Consider the following 22,241-nt stretch of genomic DNA (forward strand, 5'->3'; position numbering starts at 1 on the left):
TAATATCATGCTTAGGCTCGATTTGAACCTAGTCTGGCCCATGAACACCTCCAGTTACAAGTTAACATAAGCTAACTGTGTAATTGATTGAAAGTTGTTATAACATCCCACACTTGACTTAGAAGTTTTGATCGAATCTTGAGGAATTACATAAACTTGTTTAAACTCATAAATTGATTTCAAAATTGTGTGTTTCGTCAACATTACTTTTAGCAAATCGTTTTTCAGTTTTTAGAAAAATACTCGTTAAAACTATTTATTTATTTCAAAAAAATACTTAAGTGTTTACTTTATTTTGCGGCGGTAATTTCTAAGTTATTGAATTCAAAAATCATGACTTAGTTTGTACATATGATTTTGCAATTTAAAATGGTAATTCCTAAATCCAACCAAAAGTAAACTAGAACGAAAATAGAGTCCAAAATAATTTACAGTCCAAAAGGACTAAAAAGTCCATTAAAAAGGCAAAGTCTTTTAATAACCATTTTATTACTAAGATTTTGGTCTCAGCTCCCTTACGTCTTCTAGGTGAGCTAACAAGCTCAATGTGTAACTCAACCCAAACAAACAGAACAGAACAAATACAGTCACAGTACAAATTTAGGCACAGTTACAAATGTAAATACAGATTCAAATTCAGATACAAAAATAGATCCTACCCCCATCCGCTACACCATCTTCGCCCATCCCTACACACCAATTAGGGTAATTAAATACTCATCAAATCCCACACACCTATAAGTGAGCATATGTTACTTTTCAAAATAATGCAGTCAAGCTGACAGAAATAATGCAGTAAACCGCCAAAATTACATAAGTGTGGTCAAGCCACCAGAACAGGTATGTTGTTAAAACCACCAGATAAGGCAGATCATTAAACTGTTACACTTCATCCGTCACATCATTACCCTATCCCAATGCACATGCAAACACTAATCAGATAACAAATGCATATATATCATACATGCTATACATATTAGAACATACTATCATGCTTTCAGAATTTGTAATAACATAAGCAGAATATCATATTTCACAATTTAATGACCAACAAAACACATTACGGAACCTACGAAGTGGCTAACCTTAAATCAAATTTCGAATACTACACTTACTAAATTTATAGAAAATGGGCTCACACGCCCATATAACCCACACGACCTAACTGGCCCAACCCGTGTGGTCCACACGACCCACTTAACTCAACCCATGTGGCCCACACAGCTGTGTAGCGTCAACAATAAGTTTTTGGCTTCATGTCGTTTGTTGTTTTTCGAGATTTTCATTACACACCTGATCATTTTTTGATGCCCTCACCACAGCGGTAATTGCCACCCACCCAACAGAATAGGAGCCCAACAAATTCTCTAATTCGCTAGAGACAATTCACGCATCTCCCGATCTTCTCCTATCAGTACATTAAAAAGATCATACTAGAACCCTTCAACCACTTGAAAGATTATTCCAATACCTTATGAAACTTAACGACAAGAAATAGAAATACTACAACACTAATAGAAATGACATACTCTTACCCGGTGATTTTACCACACATGAACACATCAGCACCAGGACAAACGCCAACCACCGAAGTTGGGACAGTAAAGAAAATAACGAGCAAGAAAGAAAAGAAAATTTGGAAAAAAAAAAATGAGAGAAAGAAATCAGAGAGAATTTACCAGTAAGCTATCATCAAAACAAAACAAATGAGAAAATGGAAAATGGGGAAGCTAGACGTAACGTGGGGAGTGGGAGAGAAACGTGGGAGAACTTTAGGGAGAATACTTCTCTAAAAAAAAATTTAAAAAATAAATATGAACCAGATAAAATCTTATTAAATCCCATTAGTTGCTATCCTAATAGGCTGATCAAAATTCGAATCTAACCTAACCACATCCACATGAACAGCATAGTGTATGAAAATAAAAATATTTCCACTTTGCAGACATAAGAATTCAAACACTGAGACCTCTAGATAAGTTAAAGCCTTACTATTAAATCAACAGGCTCATCCTTATCTTTAACTGAGCGAAAATAATATATAAACTTACTATCCAAAATTAGGGGTTGAGACAAAAATAACAAAAATTTAAGTAAAAGGATTCAAACCTAAAACTTTACACACACAAGCACGACACTCAACCACTAAACCAAATTAATTCACTTGACAAATTTTAACAATTTAAAAACTAAAATTTTGGGGTGTTATAGTTGTATGTTTGGAAATGCTCATTTTAGGCAATTTGATCTGTTGGTCTCAAGACACTTTGGTCATGTCTCAAGACCTCAAGCACAAAAATACCATTTCAAGTGTATCTGGGTAATGGTCTCGAGACACGCTGAACATGTCTTGAGACAATAGCTAAGGATGTCAATGGTGCGAGTTTCACGGTGTCCCACCCCACTTTGTACCCAATTGAAGAGGACGGGTACAAGTTTCAAGGGTGGTGGTGCAGGGATGGGAACAAAAATTAGACCCACTATGGGAGGTGGGGTAGGCATAGGGATGACATTGTACCTGCCTCATACCCACCCGCTCTGCATAATATAATAAGCATATTTAAAAAATAAATATTTATAAAAATTTAATTTAATAATTATTTTAATAGTATTTAATTTTTGCCATTGTGTTGCATTTGAAGACATTTATATTTTATTTATTAATTAAAGGGTCGACTTGTTTTTTTTTTTAAATGGTGACAATTGGAATAATGTCACATATGTGGTAGAAGTCCAAAGGACAGGTATTTCATACTTTTTTCATAAAAAGTTTAGTTTATATTTATTTAACTGATATTTATAAATATATAATATGAAGTAGATTGTGGGGCAGGTATAGCGGGGATTAGGTGGGTCTAGGGACGCACGTGGGTGGTGGGGTGGGGATGGTTTTAGTCTTACGGGTCGTGGGGCGGGGATTGTTTTGGGTTTTGTACCCATAGCGGGTTGCGGGGCAGGGATGGAGATGAAAATTCTTGGTGGGTATGGGTGCAGCGGGAGCACCCCCTGCACCCACCTCACCCATTTGACATCCCTAACAATAGCTATTAAGTCTCAGGACAAGAATCCCTTAGTCTCGAGATACCTGATCATCAAATTTAAAAGTCCAAAACAGGGGAAAGTCTGTCTCAAGACATGATCCTCAATATCTCTAGACCTCTAGTTAAGTTTTGATGAATTAGTTGGAATCAAGTCCTGACAAATGTATTCGATCTTGAGTAACCCTGAAACATGTTAAACGAAGTCGAACATCTCAAATGTATGTATGTGAATATGAATGACTATTAATTTATATTAATTTGAATTGTATAAAAATTAATATTAAACTTAATATAATTATATTGAAGTAGTTTGAGTTGCCCCAACAACATAACGTGATGTTACGCATTCGAATCCAACAACTGTATTGGATGTAGGGTGTCACAAATTTTGATTTTGAAAATGTTTAAATGACTTAAAAGGAAGCTTTTCCAATTACAAATTTGTCTTAAATTTTTGTTATATAAAACAAGGAGTGGTTGTTAGTTTAGATGTCTAAGCTTTTGATATAACAATATTTAAAATAAATTTTATCCCTAAGACATTTAGAGGTGAAACATTTTCTAGGTTTATAAAAGTACTAAAAACATATTTTAAATGAATACCATACTTAATAAAATATTTTTGAGACGTTTATAAAATATTTTGAAGTGCTTTAAATGTTTACCAAGTAATTTAAGGACTAAATATCAATATTAAGAATTTAGATATTCATACATTGCAAATCAGTGGCCTCGAAATCAAAATGAAAGGCTAGATATCAATACCAAGCTTGTAGGTATCAATACCTGAGAGGTACGTGTCGTGCTAAAAAAGTTTTTTAAAAGAATTAACACACATTGATTTTCAAACTATTTTAATTATTTTAAAATAAAGCCCGGCGAAGGCGGATAATAACTCTAGTGAAAACTAATTTCTCACCCACTGACCAGTGTATACGTATGGGATAGGAGTAAAGATAAGTGGAATAAAATCCATTTCTCTCCCCTAATTTGATGAATTGTTGGAAAATATGTATACTTCCACTGCCCAACAAATGTTAACCAATCAGAACTCATGGGTAAATCAATCAAATCGGTGAAAATATGTATGCAGTCCCTCTACCATTAGCAAAACATACTATTAACCCTTTACTGTATAACTAAATAATTCAATTTTATATGTATGCACATGATCAATAATTATATTTATGCACATAAAATTAATAACCTTTTCTGAATTTTAAAACATTCATAATATCCAATTCAATTCTCTACTTCTCCATATTATTATTTTTAATTTAACTTATTTTGACAAACTACACTTTGTTTTATGACCTTTTGATCAAATTTTAAAGTCTTTTCTGTAAACATATTTTAAACAAATTGTTTTTTTTTTAAGTAAATAAAAAATTAGTAAGTCTTACATAGTATTTCTTTTTTTAATAACTTTTCAATTAAAATTTTAATTTATTTCTACTATTTTAAATATAAAATATTTATTTCTTACACTAAAAATAAAATTAATAATCAATTAAAGAAAAATAAAATTGAGTTTAGTTGAAATCAAAATCAGCTTTGGAACACTACACAGAAAACCTTTTTATTCAGCTCTACTTGTTAACAATGTAACTCAACAGATCTGATAAAAGAAACATGTAAATAGAACAAAAGCAGCAAAATATTTCATCTATCAATAACGCGTATGGTCTGTCAGATTTTTAACTCATCATATGCTTGATAAAATTTCAAAAGTTCAGAGTCACGCTTATACAATGTTCATTATCACTAATATCAAATGAATAAAGATTGAATTAATCACTTTCAAAGTGAGAGTTGGATATAAAATATATTTATATATCATGTTTAGATTATCGTACCTTGTACTCGCATCCAAGCAAATGTCAAGACATGGATACTCTTTAAGGAAATGAGAAACGAAGAATCAGATACTAGGTGCTACCTATGACTTAACAATCATCATTTAACAAGGCTCCGTGACTTTTCTATTTTTTGTCTATGAAACAACAAAAAAGGCGAATATCCAGAAAATTATAAATCCAAATTCATTCTTACATACGAAAATCATAATGAACTCTATTAAGCCGGAAAAAAACAAAACAGAAGGAAATAGCACAAACAAATTAATTTCAGTTCTCAATAATTTCTAAAGTAAACTCTGACCTTTTAAACTGCAGATATGAGTTGATCGCTGAGGATGGGTTTTGCATCTAAAAGGATCAGCAGGATTAAGTTCAAAAGTGGATCCAACTTTTGTTGCCTCATCGTATCTGTGAAGCAGAACACAGCAACCCTGATGCATCCGCCCCGACCAATGCAAGGTCACACACTGTACACAATTGCCCTTCCTGGCTAGGCACAAAGCGACTAGTACAATATGGGCACGATACATCCTTCTGCCCTCGGTAAATAGGCACATAAGTTGCCCCACATGTCACAAATGGATTTCTGAAATCATAGTTCAGCTGAGAAGCATCTGTCATGTTCCTCTCAGCAGCTTGAAGCACTTGCCTGGCTGTCTTCACTTGATTCTCATTTGTGGGGTTTGTTTCTAGCAGTCGCCGGGCAAAGTTACCTGCTGTAGCCATGTTCTTTGCCTTGTAGCAGACAGTCATTGCTTTCAGCAGGGCAAGTCTTAGGTGTGGTAATTGAAGGTTGCAGTGAGTGAAGTAGGCAGCAAGCTCCTGCTGGCGTACTGGATTGTCTTTCATTTCTCTTCGTTTAAGCTCCATCTGCAGACCAAGAACATACTCCTTGGCAATAATAATTAGCTCCTTGACCTCATCAACTTCTCTCCTTGACTCCACAACAATCAACGGAATAGTATGAAGAATGCTGAGGAAGAGCCGGAGTGCCTCAGTAAATTTTCCAGCTGTTGTGGCCTTGTAACCAGCCTTCAGCTTTTCATCCAACTGAGAGAAATTGAATACCAGGGCTGGCGGACACCTAACATTAGGAATAGCAGACTCACTCCATCCCCTCTCAACTGCCAACGACACAACTGGAGCGGATGAGAATGCACGAAGATAGCTATGGCTGCCAGTGTGAAGATCAAGAAACAAGGATTTCAAAGGAGAAAAGTTTCTTATGCCAAGTTGTCTGCTCAGCAAACGCATTGCTGTATCAAAATTGCCAGCTGCTGCATGTTCAGCAGCAAGAGATGATTTCTGAACCCAAATCTGACTTACAGGCATACCGGGAGTTGGTGCCACAAAAATAGAACGGGCATTGCCAGAAACCTTCGGGGTGTCTGCCTCAGGGGGAAGTTCCAAATCTTCAAGGTCCCAACCACCCTCCTCTTCACTTCCTTCAGCCACTTCCGCATCCTCGAAATTTACACTAACATCGCCATTTTGTATGCCATCAACATCAACCACATCAAGATCTTCACCCCAATCACCTTCTTCACCCTCCTCTTCATCCGCAGCACCCCTGCCAATGCTATCCAATCCACCATCAAATATGCCTTTCATGACTCTCAAAAGGGGCCAATCACCACCACATGTAACAGGGGTTGGAGGTATCAATAACGAAGGTTGTTTACCCTCTGGCAAAGGAGGGATATCATCTCCCAACTCAGCTGCCAACCTTTCAGCAACATCCTGTAGCCCATGGACAGATGCTGTAATATAAGCAAGAGGTAAGTGACCAGCATTCTCCAAGATCTTAACTCGTTCCTGTATATCACCCAGGTACAAAGCATTGTGAAACTGACCCATAACATCATTCTTAACTTCTGCAATTTTCAGCATCTTGGACAGCTTTTCGAGGTTACCATTAACGAGGTAAAGAAATGACAACCTCTCAAAGTTCTTTGTCCTCTGGTAGGCATACTCCACTATACCTGCATTGCCTTGGCGAAGGGCCTCCACACCCAACCTATACCAATGATCTTTGTCATCAATCTCCTTAGCTGATGCAACGGCAATTTGAATGTTCCCGCTCTCTAGAGCCAAATTAAAGCGTGTTTTCTCATCTTTGACAAAATGGAGTGCCACTTCAGGGAACCCCTTCTGTTGAAGATAAGCAATCATGGCCTCACCACAAAGCTGGGAGTTCCTTATCATACTCATAACATGATCATATCTCTTCCGAAGAAGAGATAGCTTAAAAATGTATTCGGTAACATCAATGACGATAGTCTTATTCTTCCCATCACGATCCAGGCAAAATATAGTATTGCCAGAAACCTTAGTTATGTATATAGGAACCTCAAGCGTTCGGATGATTCCACTATCTCCATTGGGAAGGCAGTATTTTACATGGTTTAAGGTGGTGTAAATAAAAACACCATTCTCGTCCCAAGCTCCACTCTTAACACGTATTGTCTCATGAAGAGTGCACTGATGCACAAGCTTCTTGTTAGTAATGACAATGGTATGCTTGCTGAGCAAAGCAACACTCTCCATGTCATTAGACCAAACAACATACTTCACAAAAGGGGTTTGAAGATCACCAAGAATAAGCCTCTGCTGGAGATCAAATATAACTACTCTATCCTCAGACCTACACAACAAGTTACCTGTTCCAGCATAAAATATTGCATCAGTAGGCACAGGCAGACCACTCTTTTTCACCACCTCATTTTTCAGATTCTTGATTAAGACTTGGTTGTTTCCTTTGTCAAGAACAGCAAACCGATTCCTAGCCACAAATATAGCAGAACTGCCTAGACCTTTCTTTGCCTCATGCAAACTGTCACTCCTAGCAGAGCTGTCTTTTGGTACCACATACAATTCATAAGATCCTCCATCCACATCTGAACAGATAAGAACAGCATTTTCCGTAGGGCTGTAAGAAAGAGTTCTTGGGCTTTGATTCAGACTTGAGGAACCAGGACGCCGAATTGGAATTACTTGTGTCTCTCTTTGAGATGAAAAGTCAAAATACCTTAAAAACCGATCCTTGGCATAAAACAGAGAATCCCCACTCACTGCAAAAGCAGGGCGCTCTCTCTCTAGCTTAAATACAATCATGCCACTGTCATGTCCAGCTGCCAAAACATTCATTTCAGGATGAACAGCAAGAATCCAGAATCTGTCATGTTCTCGCCGGAAAGTTTGAAGTCCAGTTCGCTTTGTTACATCCCACACGCGAATGCTCTTATCCTCAGAATTTGATACAATGATATCTTGTTTGGCATGGAACATAACACATGACACATTATTCATGTGCCCCCTCAAGGTATCCACTTCCCAAGCTTTTGTCTCTGCAACCAATTAAACAATTTATTCAATTCCACAATAATTCAGGGGTCTAAATTCCAGCTGAACAAAAGATGAGAACATATCAAGGGCCATGTGTCATACATCAAGCTCAAGAAAAGAAAACCATCAGGCAAGTTCTTACAAAGATTTTAATTGGCCAATAGATGTACTTGACAACAAGCTTTGATCAATACATCTGGCAAACGAAATTTACATTGGAGAAAGATAAAGTTTTACTATAATTACCATTCATGCGCCATAATTTTACTTGGCGATCATCTGCCCCAGAGACTATCAAAGGTAGAGTGGGATGAAATGCAGCCCAATTTACACCTCTGTCATGACCTTCCAACACATACTTAACAACTGCATCAACACCACCAAAAAGATCTGTGTTCATCTGACTCAACCGTAGAATGTCATCCGCGGGGGAGGCAGTCTTCTTTTTCAAGGAACCAATATCCCAGACCCGAACAGTCTGATCAAGGGAGGCTGACACAACAAGGTCTTCTTTAGGATGGAATGAAGCACACATAACATAGTGATTATGACCAGTCAACACCGAAATGCAAGTTCGTGACTGCCAGTTCCAAATGCGAATAGTCTGATCATCACTAGCACTTACAATCCATGGATGCTCATGATGAAATTGCACAGTACGAATATAATCCAGATGTCCAAGAAGGGTGAAAAGACATCTATGCAACTTGTAGTTCCAGACCTTTATCTTGTAGTCATCCCCTGAAAAAAGAAACTATCAATTATTCATATCATTTGTATTGCACAAGTACCCTACGCTTTCTAAAAACAGTCATAGTACATATGGGAATTTTTGATCCACTAAAGTTTTTCAAATTCTGACCTTAGTTGCCCATCTTTTCAGGTTATAGAAAATTTCAAGTAAATAAACACAGACAGTATACCTTTTCTGGAATAATCTACTCACATAAAAGTTTAATATCAAATGCGCATGGTTGTACAGCAAGTTATTTGCCAGGTTTAAACGAGTGAAAAGTGCCATAAAGTTGCTTCTAGAATGTGTAAGTTGTCAGCAAAAAGTGAAATAAATTTGTTGAGTTCATAAGTTGTGATCAGCTCAGGAATCTGTTCTGCCGAGGACATTCAAGCTAATGTAAGGTACAAAACTGACCTGCTGCAGCTGACATAGCGACTAATCACAGGACTATCAGCTAGTAGAAGATATGTCTGCTTACTTTAGGTTGTGAAAGAAGATTTTTCATTTTCTAAAAAAAAAAGGCTCAAAACACAAATAGATTCAAGCTTTGGCAGTACCACGTAGTACACATAAAACCACACTGAAAAAATGTATAATATATGTCATGAATGCATACTTATAAATCCATCTACTGTTGCACTGACATTCATTTGCTCTAGAACGTCAGATCTAAAATTTCTAAACCAAGCTCAAGGATATGAAGTCTCTATGACTAAATCTAGATCCAAATGCTCATACACACCAGATTTCTTAAATGTCATATGGATTTAAGCTAATCCAATCCCAATTAACCATCACAAATCACAATTTCACATTCAAATCCATGGATCAGTAAAATAATCAACGAGACTCATACGCAAATATAAAATGAGAAAAGAAATGAAATCTGAACCTCCAGAGACAAACAAAGGCTGAGACATGTGGAAATGAACGCCGCGAACAGGGCCATCATGTTCGTCGAATCGATCAATCAGGGTTCCCATTCGATAGTCCCATAACTGGATAACGCCACTGTGGAGACTAGCTAAGATCCAAGGCCTCTTAGCGTGGAAACTCAGTCCCTTCACTCTATTACTCTTCGTCTCAAACTTTGTCAACATCTTCTTCTTCTTCTTTTTTTCCTTTCTCTCCGGAAGCTAAGTCTCTGCAGAAATCGAATTAAAACCAACGTCTAAATAATTTTTTCCGCGTAAACAAATAGGGATAATCAGATTTGTATATTGAATACATAGGTAAGAAGAAATTAGAAAATTACCTTAGATCTGATTCAGCATCTAAAACTAATTACAAAAATGAAAGCGCCTTTGTATCTTCGGATATATTCAAAAAGGAAAGAGAGAGTTTTCGATTCTCTGTTTTCTTTAAGATCTGAGCCTTTTTTAGTGCCAGTATTGCAAGTTCTGTGATTTTTCTGTATAGTCTTATGACGGAGGAGACTTCCCTTCCCATTTCACGGCTTTTACGACGACGTTTTTTTTGTGAAGGTTAAAAGGTTAATACTACCTTCAGTTACCCGACAACTTATGAAGTTAAACATGGTAAAAACGAAAATAATCTCTTTTTATTTTGAAAAGGAAATGTTAAGAAAGGGTAAAAAGTATCTTACAACCATTGAATTTTGCCCAGCTAAATTAATCCGTATATATTATATTAAAGAGTAAATTAGTCATTTCTTTTAAAAATTTCATTCATATGTACTGTTAAAAATTGACGTGGTTGGTAGAATAATCAAATAGTGACATATGACGTGCTATGTGTACCTTGTGCCAACGTATAGGGATCAATTTTTAACAAAAAAAATAAATGAATTTTTTTTACAGAATGACCAGTTTACTCTTCGATCTAATGTATAAGAATTAATTTTCTTTTTTTTAATAGAGGGGACAAAATACAGTTCAACTCTTAATATAAGAGCATCCATGATACTTTTAACATTAATAAAGTATCGCCTCATTTGCACTATTCACAAAGATTGAGGTCTTGAATTTTGAGAGAGCATTTGATACAATGGAAAGTTATCATTTTTTATAGATTCTAATATTTGGTATGTGAAAATTATTTTACTTACCAATAGAATATAACATTCCCTTGAAAGTTACTTTGGTACGAAAGCTATTTTCTTTTTGATATAAATGTGCCTAGAACTACTAATAGTCTCTCTCCAACCCTTAATAGGAAGATAAATACGTTTTAGCGTGCTTGAACCCGCGTCCTCCTGCACTAACAATAATATTAATGCCAATCGAACTAAGATTCATCGTGAAGAGTTATTTTCCTATGTAGATGGAAAAATAAAAACAATTTTCTAGGATAAAATTAACATTTCTTTTATCTATATTTAGGATTAAGATTCAAAATTAATGCATTTATTTCATTATAAATATTTTTTAGGTTTATAGGTACAAAAGGCCCTAGGATAAAATGAAAAAATTAATTAAGCCCATTCATTAAATTTGCACCAATTAAACCCCTTTATTAACGGTTTTCGCCTTTGATCACATTAATCGTTAAAATTAATTAACGAGTCAATTAGATGGTGACACATGGCAATCTTTAATTTAATCTTATTATTTCTCATAAAAACTATTAAAAAATTAAAAATCATAAAACTTAAAAATATATTAAAAATAAAAATATTAAAAACTTTCTATAAACTTTTAAAATTATAAAAGATTCATAAAAAGTTATAAGATACATTAAAAAAGTATAAATATGATTAATACTTATAAAACTTATAAAAATTTTCAGTAATTATAAAACTTATAAAAATTCAAAATATGCTGTAATAAATTATAAAATTATAATTTTTAATAAATTTAAAAATTCATATATTAGTTTCTGATATTAGAAATTAAATTCCTGAAATCGAAATAAACACATGTCATTAGACCAATCATTGGATAATGGGAATAGTAGTAAGAATTATTGTTGTTAGAATTGGATTGGATCGACCGGTTAGATTGAGAATTGACAAGAGTACCGATCCAAGGAAGGTCATCAGATTGGTTAACCCAAAAATCGATACGAACCAATTGGATCATTTTTTTAATTTTTAAAACTTTTTTTGAAATTTTTAATGATTTATTTAATTGAACTTGACGGACCGGTCTAACTGGTCGAACCTACAAATTGATTGTCTAATTGACTAGGTTATGAAAACATGGTTAGAATATTGCATGCTGACATATGCTAATATTTGCAACTGTTGGATAATGAATATTTAATTTTATAGCATCTAATTTTATCAATAATACTTTATATCATACAAATACAATACTTAACAAACAATTTTCAACTTTTCAAAGTCCGAATTATTGTACTATACTAATCTTAAAATATTGAAGATAAAAATTCTAAAAATAAAATAATAATTTATCGATAAAAAGGAGAGGATCTCGCTATTATCATTTTCTTTGTAGAAGATTGAGAATATTTTATTCAACATAAAAAGACTCTAACGATTTGACAAATGTTCACATTATCCCACGATTAGTATGATATCATGTGTTCATTATGATTTTAGGAGTTTGAATTACTTTTTGTTTATATTTTTAATTTCTTTTATAAATTTTAGATTTTTATATTGCTAATAAATTTTTATTAACTTGTTATAAGTTTTAATAAAATTTTAAATATAATAAACATGTTTTATTAACTTTATAAGAAATTTTATAATTTTATAAGTTTTACGAATTTTTATCAATTTTAATATTTTTTATGATTTTTAACAATTTTATGATAAAATATAATATTAAACCATAATTTACCATGTCTCATCATCTAATTGACTCGTCAATTTATTTTAACGATCAATATGGTCAACGATAGAAACCGTTAATTGCAGGGCTCAATTGGATGCGAATTCAATTTAGGGTAAATTTATTTATTTATTTTGTTTTTCTTAAGTGTTTTTGTATCAGTTTATTTTTAAAATATATTTTTATCGATATCAAATTTTAGTATGATAACAATTTCAAGCCATATATGTATATATTTGAATTTATCCTTACAATGTAACAAGAAAAATCTTGTATATTTTACATCTTCACAATCTTCAATTAATATACTAGTTATTTTTCAGATGTATTTATGCTATGAATTCAACCAAGTATGAGAAAACCATACATTGTATATTAATTCAAATATTTGTTAATAATAAAGATTGTTGAAAATATTATTAAATATTTAATTCAAATATTTGTTAATAATAAAATTTATTGAAAATATTGAAATACATTAATATTATATTTTATTTAATAATGTAATTTTGTAAAGTATCGTTGTAACTTTTTAGGATTCGATAAATATTTTCCAATGTATATAAAACACTATAAAGTAACTTTTTCAATAATGAGATTCTCATCGATCACATTCTATTAAATTCATAACATAGGAAAACATCAAATGCCCACTCAAAGTTCGAGTTTAAGTTCCACCATTTACAATCTAATCTTTGTCCTATTATTTATCTACAGGGTTTCTGCATATTGATCATATACATGCTTGGGATTGCATTGTCTATATAATAATCAAACTTCAAAAAAAGTAATGATTTTATAAAACAAAATGTGTTCTAAATGAATCTCGGATTTTATCAAAGGTTAAAAACAATCGACTACATTATACCGCAACATTAATTTCAATACATCATTGAAGGAGGGATTAAAAGATAACATGGCAACTCCTGTCATCAAAATGACTGCAGAGAGTTGTACCTACTACTGGCATTTCTATTAAATACAGGTCAAACTCAAAATTTTCAAGACTTGTACGGTATGACCCAAAAAAACCAATGTCAAAAACAGAATCGGTATTTAATCAAGCTGTTATAGTTTCCATATTTCTCTTTATTATTATTTTTTTAAATTTAATATTTAGTCTCTAAAAATATTCCAATAACTCTCTAAAAACTGGTATCAAATTTAGTTTTATTATTTTTAGATATCAAAATTCAAGTACAGGGACCAAATTTGAAATCTGAAAAGTAGGACTAAATTCCAAGAAATAAAAGTACAGGGACTAAATTTAAAATTTGTGAAGAGTACAGGGACCTATAGCATATTTTAACCTTTATTTTTTTTCCCCAAAGCAATTAATCATTACCGAAATAAGCAATAAAATGGAAAATGGCAAAAAGCATTAAGAGTTCAGTTCATAGCAATATAGCATTATAGCATTACCTAATAATTACAGTGATTCAGTCAGCAACATGGTTTTGAGGCTTAATTACGTATACACAAAATTCAAATCAGAAGCAAAATTATGGAGATCAAGGAAGGGGATCAATGGGGGATAACACTGCCTGGAGCTCTCCAATACTCCCATAGCTTCTAGAACAGCATTCATTGTTGCACAATAGAACTGTTCAGAAAATGTACATTTCATGCCTCCAGATCTGCAAATTGCCATTTCTTCTTTAAGGGGTAGAATAATTTTCATATATTTTGCATGCTGAAAATACCTATGCCGTATTGCCCTGAAGAAACTGGACAACCTCCTCTGCTCTCGATTCAATTCCCTTTAAATATTCAGTTAGAATACGTTGCTGGTACGAGCCTCCCTCCTGAGAGAGAGAGAGAGAGAGAGAGAGAGATTAGTGGAGTGAAAAGGGAAAAAGAGTGAATCTACAGCCAATAGGAAGTCAAGGCAAAGGGTGTCTCTTACAGTTCGGATTAAAGTCCGCTCAATCCGTTTCTTGATTACAGCATAAAAATCTTCTGCTGAAATTTCTCCTTTACCAACAGCTAATCCATCAATCAAAAGCTTGTTCCATTCTTGCTCAGGAGCTGAATAACAGTTCAAGAGTTCATTTATAAATATGAATAATATAATGTCATCAGATATATGATGCTAAACAAGATAAGAAAACCTTTTATCACTGTTTCGAGAAACTGTTCAGCCTTCAACACTTCATTCCCTGCACCAAAAATATATATAGCTTAATGTTTCATAATCAAGAAACTAAAAATTGCTGCATACCTTTGTGACTAAAGGGTGATGCATGGAAAACTCAATGAAAAGAGTATTGCCTTTCTTCGCATAACTACGCTTTGAAAGAACTGTAGAAGCATAGAGCTGCAGAACCTTTTGCAACATAGCCTCAAGGCCTGGCTTATCCGCATCTTCTTTCGCCTGCAAATTACTAAAACATATCTTACCATTTTAAGTAAATACATTATGTGGCGAGGTGAACCTCAGCATTGTTGTAATGGAAGTTTTATAATCATATATACCATTGAAACTTCGGAGAAGTACATTGTCAGTTCAGATATAAACAAATTCAACCAATTCAACATAAGTTGATGGACCAAAAGAGATAAGATAGATGAGCATGAAATATCCATAACAATTTCTTTCACCGGGACAGACTCAAGAAGAGTCAATGTATTAACATACAATCTTAAGCTACAAGCAGAACGGTTTTTATTACCATCAAAACAATATGAAATAGGCAGCAGAATGTACTCACTTGCCGTAATTGTGCGCTGACTTCTGCAAGGAAACCTTCGTCTAGTTTCCCTTCCTGCTCCATTTGAAATATTTTCTGACAAGGAAAATATTCTTAGATGAACCAATTCTTTAGTGGAATAAAAGATACAAAGTAACAATTCGTATCTAGTGTCAAAAAACCTAGGTTGCTTCAATTAAATATCTCGGCTGCCTATCTTAAGGGTGAAATAGATGAAACAAAACTAAGTCTGAGAAAATTATTTAAGCATCTGAAACATAGAAGTAAATCATCCATATAGACCCCAAAAACAGATTGATGACATTTTCTAATATACTTTCTCCATTGTTTTGAGAGCCTCGGGATCTTTAGGAGGCCAAGGAGTCTCTTCCTCCTCGTTGACTGCAGGTTCCAAGATCTCCTTGAGAACATCGGTTGCTGAATCAATCTTTTCCTGTCAAAAATGGAAAAAAAAAATCAATTAGAAATAGTGACAAAGGAAAGAACAGAGCTTTCCGGTAACCAAAGTTATTTTCCTTTTTATCTCAAAGAGAGAGGTACATGGGTCTTGTGAACAATGCGATCGACTATGCTCATTACAGCAGTAGCCAATTCCTCATAATCTTTCTGCAGGAGGAAAAAACAAAATCTATATAAGAATTACAAAACGTATGGACTATAATGAGGTCAAAACACACAAGTATTTTGAAACATTAGAATTAACCAACTCAAAAACCGTGCTTTATCATCATCGGATTTGCAGGTGTCACTTCTTGCAGCAAGTCGTATCCAGAAGGTCTCATTGAACGCAAGGATATTTTCAACGACAAGTTTCTGAAGCTGTCCACATGAAAAAGCCAGCAAAAACAATGTTATGAGAAAATAAAAATAGTAAGCAGACACTATCACATACAATCTGCAACTCCAAGTAATAGCATCCAAATTAACTTGGGAAATAGAAAGAACTGAACCACATGTCAAGTATGAATAACTCAATATAAGCACGGTTAGATAGATCAAAATGCTGCCCAAAGTGACAAGCCAGTGCATATGAAGACCAAATCAATGCAAGCATATCATTTTCATTTACTAGTAAAAGATTAATAGCAAGCTGTTCCCAAGCTCGAATTCCATCCAAACTTATTAGGTGGATAGTGGTGTTAGGTCTTTGTTCACGACCCCTTAAAACATTTCATCCAAATCAACAAACTTGCCACTAAAACCATTGTTCCTTAAAGGAGCAAATATGAAAATTCATTCTCCAGACTTAAGCTTAATAGCCATGATGGAATCTCTACCAACATACATGCACATGAAATTGCAGGTGGTTTACAAAGGGAAAAGAATGCTTACTTCACTCGGGTTTGCCTCCCTCAACATATCAATGAGTCTATCCACTTCTACAGTCTTCTTAAAAGCTTTCTCGGCATCTTGGTTGACTGCACAGATCAAAGTTCTCCTGTTTTATTAGGATTCAAAATACTAACCATCAATATAACATTACCAACCAGATCAAATTGTAGTCACCAAAAAAAAAAAGAAGAGTTTTTGAGATGTTATTATGAAACTGGAGTTCCGCTAAATGAAAAATACGGCGTAATTATTTTACCTCCTTCTCCTCAACTCTATGGAAGCTGTTGAAGTAAAGGGTTCGAACCTCTCCTTTCTGGAAAACCCAAGGTTCCAATCTTTAAGGAATGGACTTTGCAATACATTGCAATTAAACACCTATTTAATAAATTCAATCAGAGAACAAAATTTGAGATAATTAACACCACGGGATTATTTTTTAAAAAATTTAACTATTACAAATACAATAACATGTACCATATAACTATATAACTATATAACTATATATATATATATCCAAACAACTAAAACAGTGAATCAAATCAAATCACGACTAACGAAGAAGAACCGAAAAAAATCATTCAAAACAGAAACATGACATACCGTCTGTTAGAACAGGAAACTCACGTGTTATAATTACACATAGTTATACTCAAATTTGGTTACTCAAAGCCACAAACCTTTCCTTATTCCATGGGGACATTTTAGATTTCTTTAAAAAAAGGAACCTTAAAGAGGATAAAATAATTAATTTCATTGAAAGATGTGTACCCTTATCATAAAAAATAAAAAAGTAGACATGAACGGAAGCAATTCGAACGTGTTAAGAGGATTTGGGTAGTAACTTTCAACCTAAAACAAGCAAAATTCAAGCACCCAAAGGTGGAAAGTAGACAAATTTCACAAGAAAATACCTTGCGATATTTTGGAAAGTAAAGAGAAAGGGTTGGACGTGGAAGAGTAAAGATTGAAGCCATTCGGGAAATGGCGGTAGAGTAGAGCAGAGCAGAGGCGCTAGAGACCGTTCAAGCTTGAGCTGCATAAGCTAAAAACATGAACCAAATCTTCTTTTCTCCTTCATTGAAATTATACCGCAGGTGATTGGCTGTGACTTTCACGCGAAGTCGCGTCGCGTACCGCACGGTCTAGCTAAATATGGTTTGGGCTGCTAAGTGGGCCAAATCGGGCATGAAAGGTACACTTGGGCTAAAGTGGAACAATGTTATTGCCACCCGTCTGAAATCAACTAGGTATTTTTCTTAGCTTTATATAAAAATAATGTAATTTTTCTCATTTATTCCTTATCACTGTTAATTCCCCTTAAAAGTTTTTAAATCAATCAAAACATCACACGTGGTATTTTTAATGAATAAAAATATTTAAAATTAATATTAAATTAAATTAAATTAAAAATAAAAAATTTCATCTCTTTCTTCCCCTTCCTTCTTCACATGAAATCAGAAAGCTCATAAAAACCACCTGCCATGGCTCAAAATAAAGAAAATAAAGGTTTTTTTTTTCTTCTTAATTTGAGTTCTTAAAATTGAAAATGTCTGTTTATTTTAATGGCAAAGAATATGAGGATTTGTTTTAATGAAGAAATTTGATGCTGGGTTTATTTCAAAAATTTGTAAAATTTATTTTTAGGGAATGTGAAGATGGAAGGAGAAAGATTGAGAGATGATTTTTTAATTTAAATTTTATTAAACTTAATTTTAAATATTTTATTTAATTAAAAATATTATATTTTATTAAAAATATTAAATTTTATAATTTGATTGGTTCATAAGTCTTTTTAATAAGACTTAACTATTGGGCCCTAAAATAATGACGGAATAAAACTTCAGTACCTAAATAAATAAATAAATAAATAAAAGTTACATAGTTTAGATACATATTTTTCATATAAGCTTTTTTATAAAAAGAAATTTTTTATTTTATTAATTAAAATATAGAGAAAACTGGTTTTTTATCTGAATATTATAAAAATAAATTAATATAACATCCCTTACCAATTCGATAACAAATCCAAATAAGAAATGTCACGTTAAAGATTTTCAATAACTTTTCACAACATTCACACTTAACTTTTTATTAATAGACTTAATTTCAACCTTTTAAAATTTATTTTAATATTTTATATCCATTCGAGCTTATTTCATAGCCTTTAAATTTAATTTTATTTATTCTACCTAATTCATCATAAATTCATTTAAACTCAAATAAATATTCTAAATCATATATAAATAACAACCAATCTAGCTTATATTTTTTTATATTTTCATTTAATAGAATATAACCTCTTATTTAACTTAATTTCAATATTATCATTTAATGCTTAATATATTTATTCAAGTACTTGATTAAATTATAATTTCATTTTATCAATGGTAATCTATTTAATTTCTACTACATAATTTTGTTTGCAATTTAAAATTCTATTATTTAATTTCATACACAATTATTTTTCAAATATTTCATGGAATCAAGTATATAATTATTATTTTTATATTTAAACCTAAGTGTTTTAAAACTTACAAAATAATCTCTATTTCTCAAATTTTTACAAAAGAATTCCTTTTTCCAAAAGTTTTCAAAATTTACAACTTTATAATTTAATCCTACAACTTTTAATCATATCAAATAATGTTCACTTTTCAAATTAATTTAAGCATCCAAATTCCGGACTTTCACCTCTTAACTCTTACAACTTGAACTTTTCATTTTCTTTTTACAATTTATTCCTTATTTATCAAATTCATCACTTAGCAACTCATTTTTCAATCTTACTCATCCAAATAAAATTCAAAATAAACATTTCTCACTTCCAACATAATACACAATTCCATCATTCAAAACAATTAATTCTAATTTTAAATGTTCACAGTAAAAACACCCACACCTTTTTACTGGTAAAATTCTTGTTGATAATTTTATATTTTGGGATCCAAGCCAAGGGTAATCAATTTCATATCAATTTCAATCGTACCTGTTGGTGCACATAATCTCGGTGGTAAACCAAAAAACCCAACTTTTTATGCACCAGTAAAAGTTACAACCTATACCAATCGCACCAACTCGTTTTGCTAAATTTTGGTTTTATCATTTAGGATCATACATATCGATAGGTGCATGAATAAAGTTGAAAAAAAATGGAAAATACATATATAAGATAATCTTATTGTTTAATGTATTGGATAATCTTATTTTTTGATGTAAAAATAGAACGTCGGTAATGACAATATATCGTAAAGAAAAGAGAAATAAAAATAAAGAACACACAGATTTTTACATGGAAACCCTTTCAGGAAAAAACCACGAGCAAAAGAGAAGAAAGTTCACTATGTCAAATTCGAATGGTTACAAGAGGAGTTTCGACTACATCTATTTATATGTAGAAAAAACTTAATTTTAATCAAAGTCAAATATATTATGCTAACAAATGCTAAAATATATTATACTCATAAATACTAAATCTTCTAGAAAGAAGATATATTTTGTTTAACTTGACTTGCAAGCAATCTCTTAGAATTTGGGTCACACAACTCTAACAATCTCTACCTTGACACGAATTCCCAAAAAATAAGTTTTTCACCTCTTCCATAAAACCCCTTAAAGATTTAACTTTAATAATGAACACTAATCAAGTCTAAGCAATGCTCAAACTTGGTTATAGGAAGTGACTTAGTCATCATATCTGAAGGATTTTCATAATTACTAATTTTGCTCACAAAAATATATCACGAACAAAATGATACCGAATATCAATATGTTTTGTTCTCTTATGAAACATTTGATCTTATGTAAGGAAAATGACACTCTGATTGTCACAAAATATTGTACTAATTTGAAGGTCCTCATTGAGTTCACTAAAGAGTCTATTTAACCAAATAGCTTCTTTACAAGCTTCAGTAATCTCCATATACTCAGCTTTAGTGGTTGACAAAGCAACTGTAGTTTGCAAAGTAGCTTTCCAACTGATTACACAACCTCCAATTGTAAAGACATAACCTGTGAGAGATCTTCTTCTATCAAGGTATCCAGCAAAATCAATATCAACATATCCAATGACTCCATCTCTAATTCTTCCAAACTGTAAGCAAACATCAGTAGTATCTCGTAAGTATCTTAAAATCCATTGAACTGCTTTCCAATGTTTTTTACCGGGATTCATCATGTATTTGCTAACTGCACTGACATAAACAAACCCTAGCATACATGAGAGATCCTATTGCACTAGAGTATAGAATATGTGACATGTACTCAATCTCATCATTTGATTGTGGAGATAAAGCTGATGAAAGTCTGAAACGAACTGCTAAAGGAGTACTAACGGGCTTAGCACTTTGCATATTGAATCTGTAAAGAACTTTCTCAATGTACCCCTTCATACTTAGTACAATTTACTTGCTTTTCTATCTCTGAGAATCTTCATACCAAGTATCTTCTTTACTAGCCCCAAATCATTCATATCAAATTCTTCATTTAGTTGGGCTTTGACCTTTCTTATCTTTCATTTATCTTTTGCTGCTATCAACATGTCATAAACATAAAGAAGTAGATACATAAAAGAACCATCGTTGTTTTTCTCAAAGTAAACACAACTGTCAAAGCTACTTTTTTGAAATCATGAGAAGTCATAAAGGAATCAAACCTCTTGTACCACTGTCTTGGTGACTGTTTCAAACCGTAAAGGGATTTTTTCAGTAAGCAAACATAATCCTCTTTTTCTGAGACTGTAAAACCTTCTGATTATTACATGTAAATATCCTCATCAGGTTCTCCATGCAAAAATGCAGTTTTTACATCTAACTACTCAAGTTCCAAATCATGCATGGCTACAATACCAAGCAAAGCTCGAATTGAACTATGCTTCACAACTGAAAGAACACATATGTGAAGTATACTATTGGAATTTGACTGTAACCCTTTACAATAAGCCTTGCTTTATATCTGGGTTCTTCAACTCCTGGAGCTCATTCTTTCTTTTTAAACACCCATTTAATACAAACAACCTTTTTACCTTTAGGAAGTTTCACAATATCCCATATTCTATTTTTGTGGAGTGATTCCATATCCTTTTGCATAGTAAACATTCACTTTTCTGAGTATTCATAGCTAACCGCCTCAGAATAATTAGATGGCTCTTGGTTTGCATCTATATCTTCAGCCACATTGAAAGCATAAGCAACTAGATCAGCCTCGGCATACTTCTTTAGAGGCTTAATTTCTCTTCTAGTTCTATTTTTGACGATAGAGTATTGTGATGAAGAAGTAACTCTATTCTGAATTTTTGTACTAGTTTGAGGAGTCGACTATGTTGTAGATTCTGGATTAATCTGATACTCCACCTGCTTTTGATTTTCTTTATTGGAAGAGTCTTTAAGAGATAAGTTAGGTACAATAGCAGTTTTATCAAAAACAACATATCTGCTAATTACAACTTTTCTATTTTTAGAACA

At 32.8% G+C, this 22,241-nt stretch overlaps 2 protein-coding genes and 1 long non-coding RNA gene across 5 annotated transcripts; all 3 read right to left on the bottom strand.

The window, feature by feature from the left end:
- Positions 1-995: 995 nt before the first annotated feature.
- LOC128285752 (uncharacterized) lies at positions 996-1,737 on the bottom strand. Its single transcript, XR_008276301.1, has 2 exons — positions 1,536-1,737; positions 996-1,408 (listed from the first exon to the last, which is right to left on the bottom strand). It is a non-coding gene; the product is annotated as an uncharacterized LOC128285752 (long non-coding RNA).
- Positions 1,738-5,000: 3,263 nt separating this feature from the next.
- LOC108479298 (coatomer subunit alpha-1) lies at positions 5,001-10,497 on the bottom strand. Its single transcript, XM_017781807.2, has 4 exons — positions 10,237-10,497; positions 9,874-10,125; positions 8,492-8,986; positions 5,001-8,247 (listed from the first exon to the last, which is right to left on the bottom strand). Exons 2-4 carry the CDS (start codon positions 10,079-10,081, stop codon positions 5,300-5,302), a joined length of 3,651 nt encoding a protein of 1,216 aa, XP_017637296.1. The 5' UTR covers positions 10,082-10,125; positions 10,237-10,497; the 3' UTR covers positions 5,001-5,299.
- Positions 10,498-14,132: 3,635 nt separating this feature from the next.
- LOC108476735 (uncharacterized) lies at positions 14,133-17,915 on the bottom strand. 3 transcript variants are annotated; one of them, XM_017779028.2, is made up of 12 exons: positions 17,694-17,915; positions 17,039-17,157; positions 16,783-16,888; positions 16,171-16,269; positions 15,991-16,056; positions 15,767-15,883; positions 15,451-15,525; positions 15,011-15,113; positions 14,851-14,898; positions 14,646-14,767; positions 14,443-14,544; positions 14,133-14,395 (listed from the first exon to the last, which is right to left on the bottom strand). In XM_017779028.2, exons 1-11 carry the CDS (start codon positions 17,754-17,756, stop codon positions 14,443-14,445), a joined length of 1,020 nt encoding a protein of 339 aa, XP_017634517.1. In that variant the 5' UTR covers positions 17,757-17,915; the 3' UTR covers positions 14,133-14,395. The 3 variants fall into 3 exon arrangements, with proteins under 3 accessions (XP_017634517.1, XP_017634518.1, XP_017634516.1); XM_017779029.2 differs by having other exon boundaries at positions 14,133-14,376; positions 17,694-17,914; XM_017779027.2 differs by having other exon boundaries at positions 14,133-14,392; positions 17,694-17,914.
- Positions 17,916-22,241: the final 4,326 nt, after the last annotated feature.

The sequence above is a fragment of the Gossypium arboreum genome, chromosome 12, assembly GCF_025698485.1.
Source record: "Gossypium arboreum isolate Shixiya-1 chromosome 12, ASM2569848v2, whole genome shotgun sequence".
Taxonomy (NCBI): Eukaryota; Viridiplantae; Streptophyta; class Magnoliopsida; order Malvales; family Malvaceae; genus Gossypium; species Gossypium arboreum.

Excerpts from the sequence above, each read along its gene's own strand:
- LOC108476735 (XM_017779028.2), bottom strand. The coding sequence starts at position 17,756 with ATGGCTTCAATCTTTACTCTTCCACGTCCAACCCTTTCTCTTTACTTT. Across the intron at positions 17,158-17,693 it reads ACTTTCCAAAATATCGCAAG|GTGTTTAATTGCAATGTATT; the intron begins GTATTTTCTTGT and ends TTTATTAAATAG. Across the intron at positions 16,889-17,038 it reads ATAGAGTTGAGGAGAAGGAG|GAGAACTTTGATCTGTGCAG; the intron begins GTAAAATAATTA and ends CTAATAAAACAG.
- LOC108479298 (XM_017781807.2), bottom strand. The coding sequence starts at position 10,081 with ATGTTGACAAAGTTTGAGACGAAGAGTAATAGAGTGAAGGGACTGAGT. Across the intron at positions 8,987-9,873 it reads GCCTTTGTTTGTCTCTGGAG|GGGATGACTACAAGATAAAG; the intron begins GTTCAGATTTCA and ends TTCTTTTTTCAG. Across the intron at positions 8,248-8,491 it reads AAAATTATGGCGCATGAATG|AGACAAAAGCTTGGGAAGTG; the intron begins GTAATTATAGTA and ends AATTGGTTGCAG.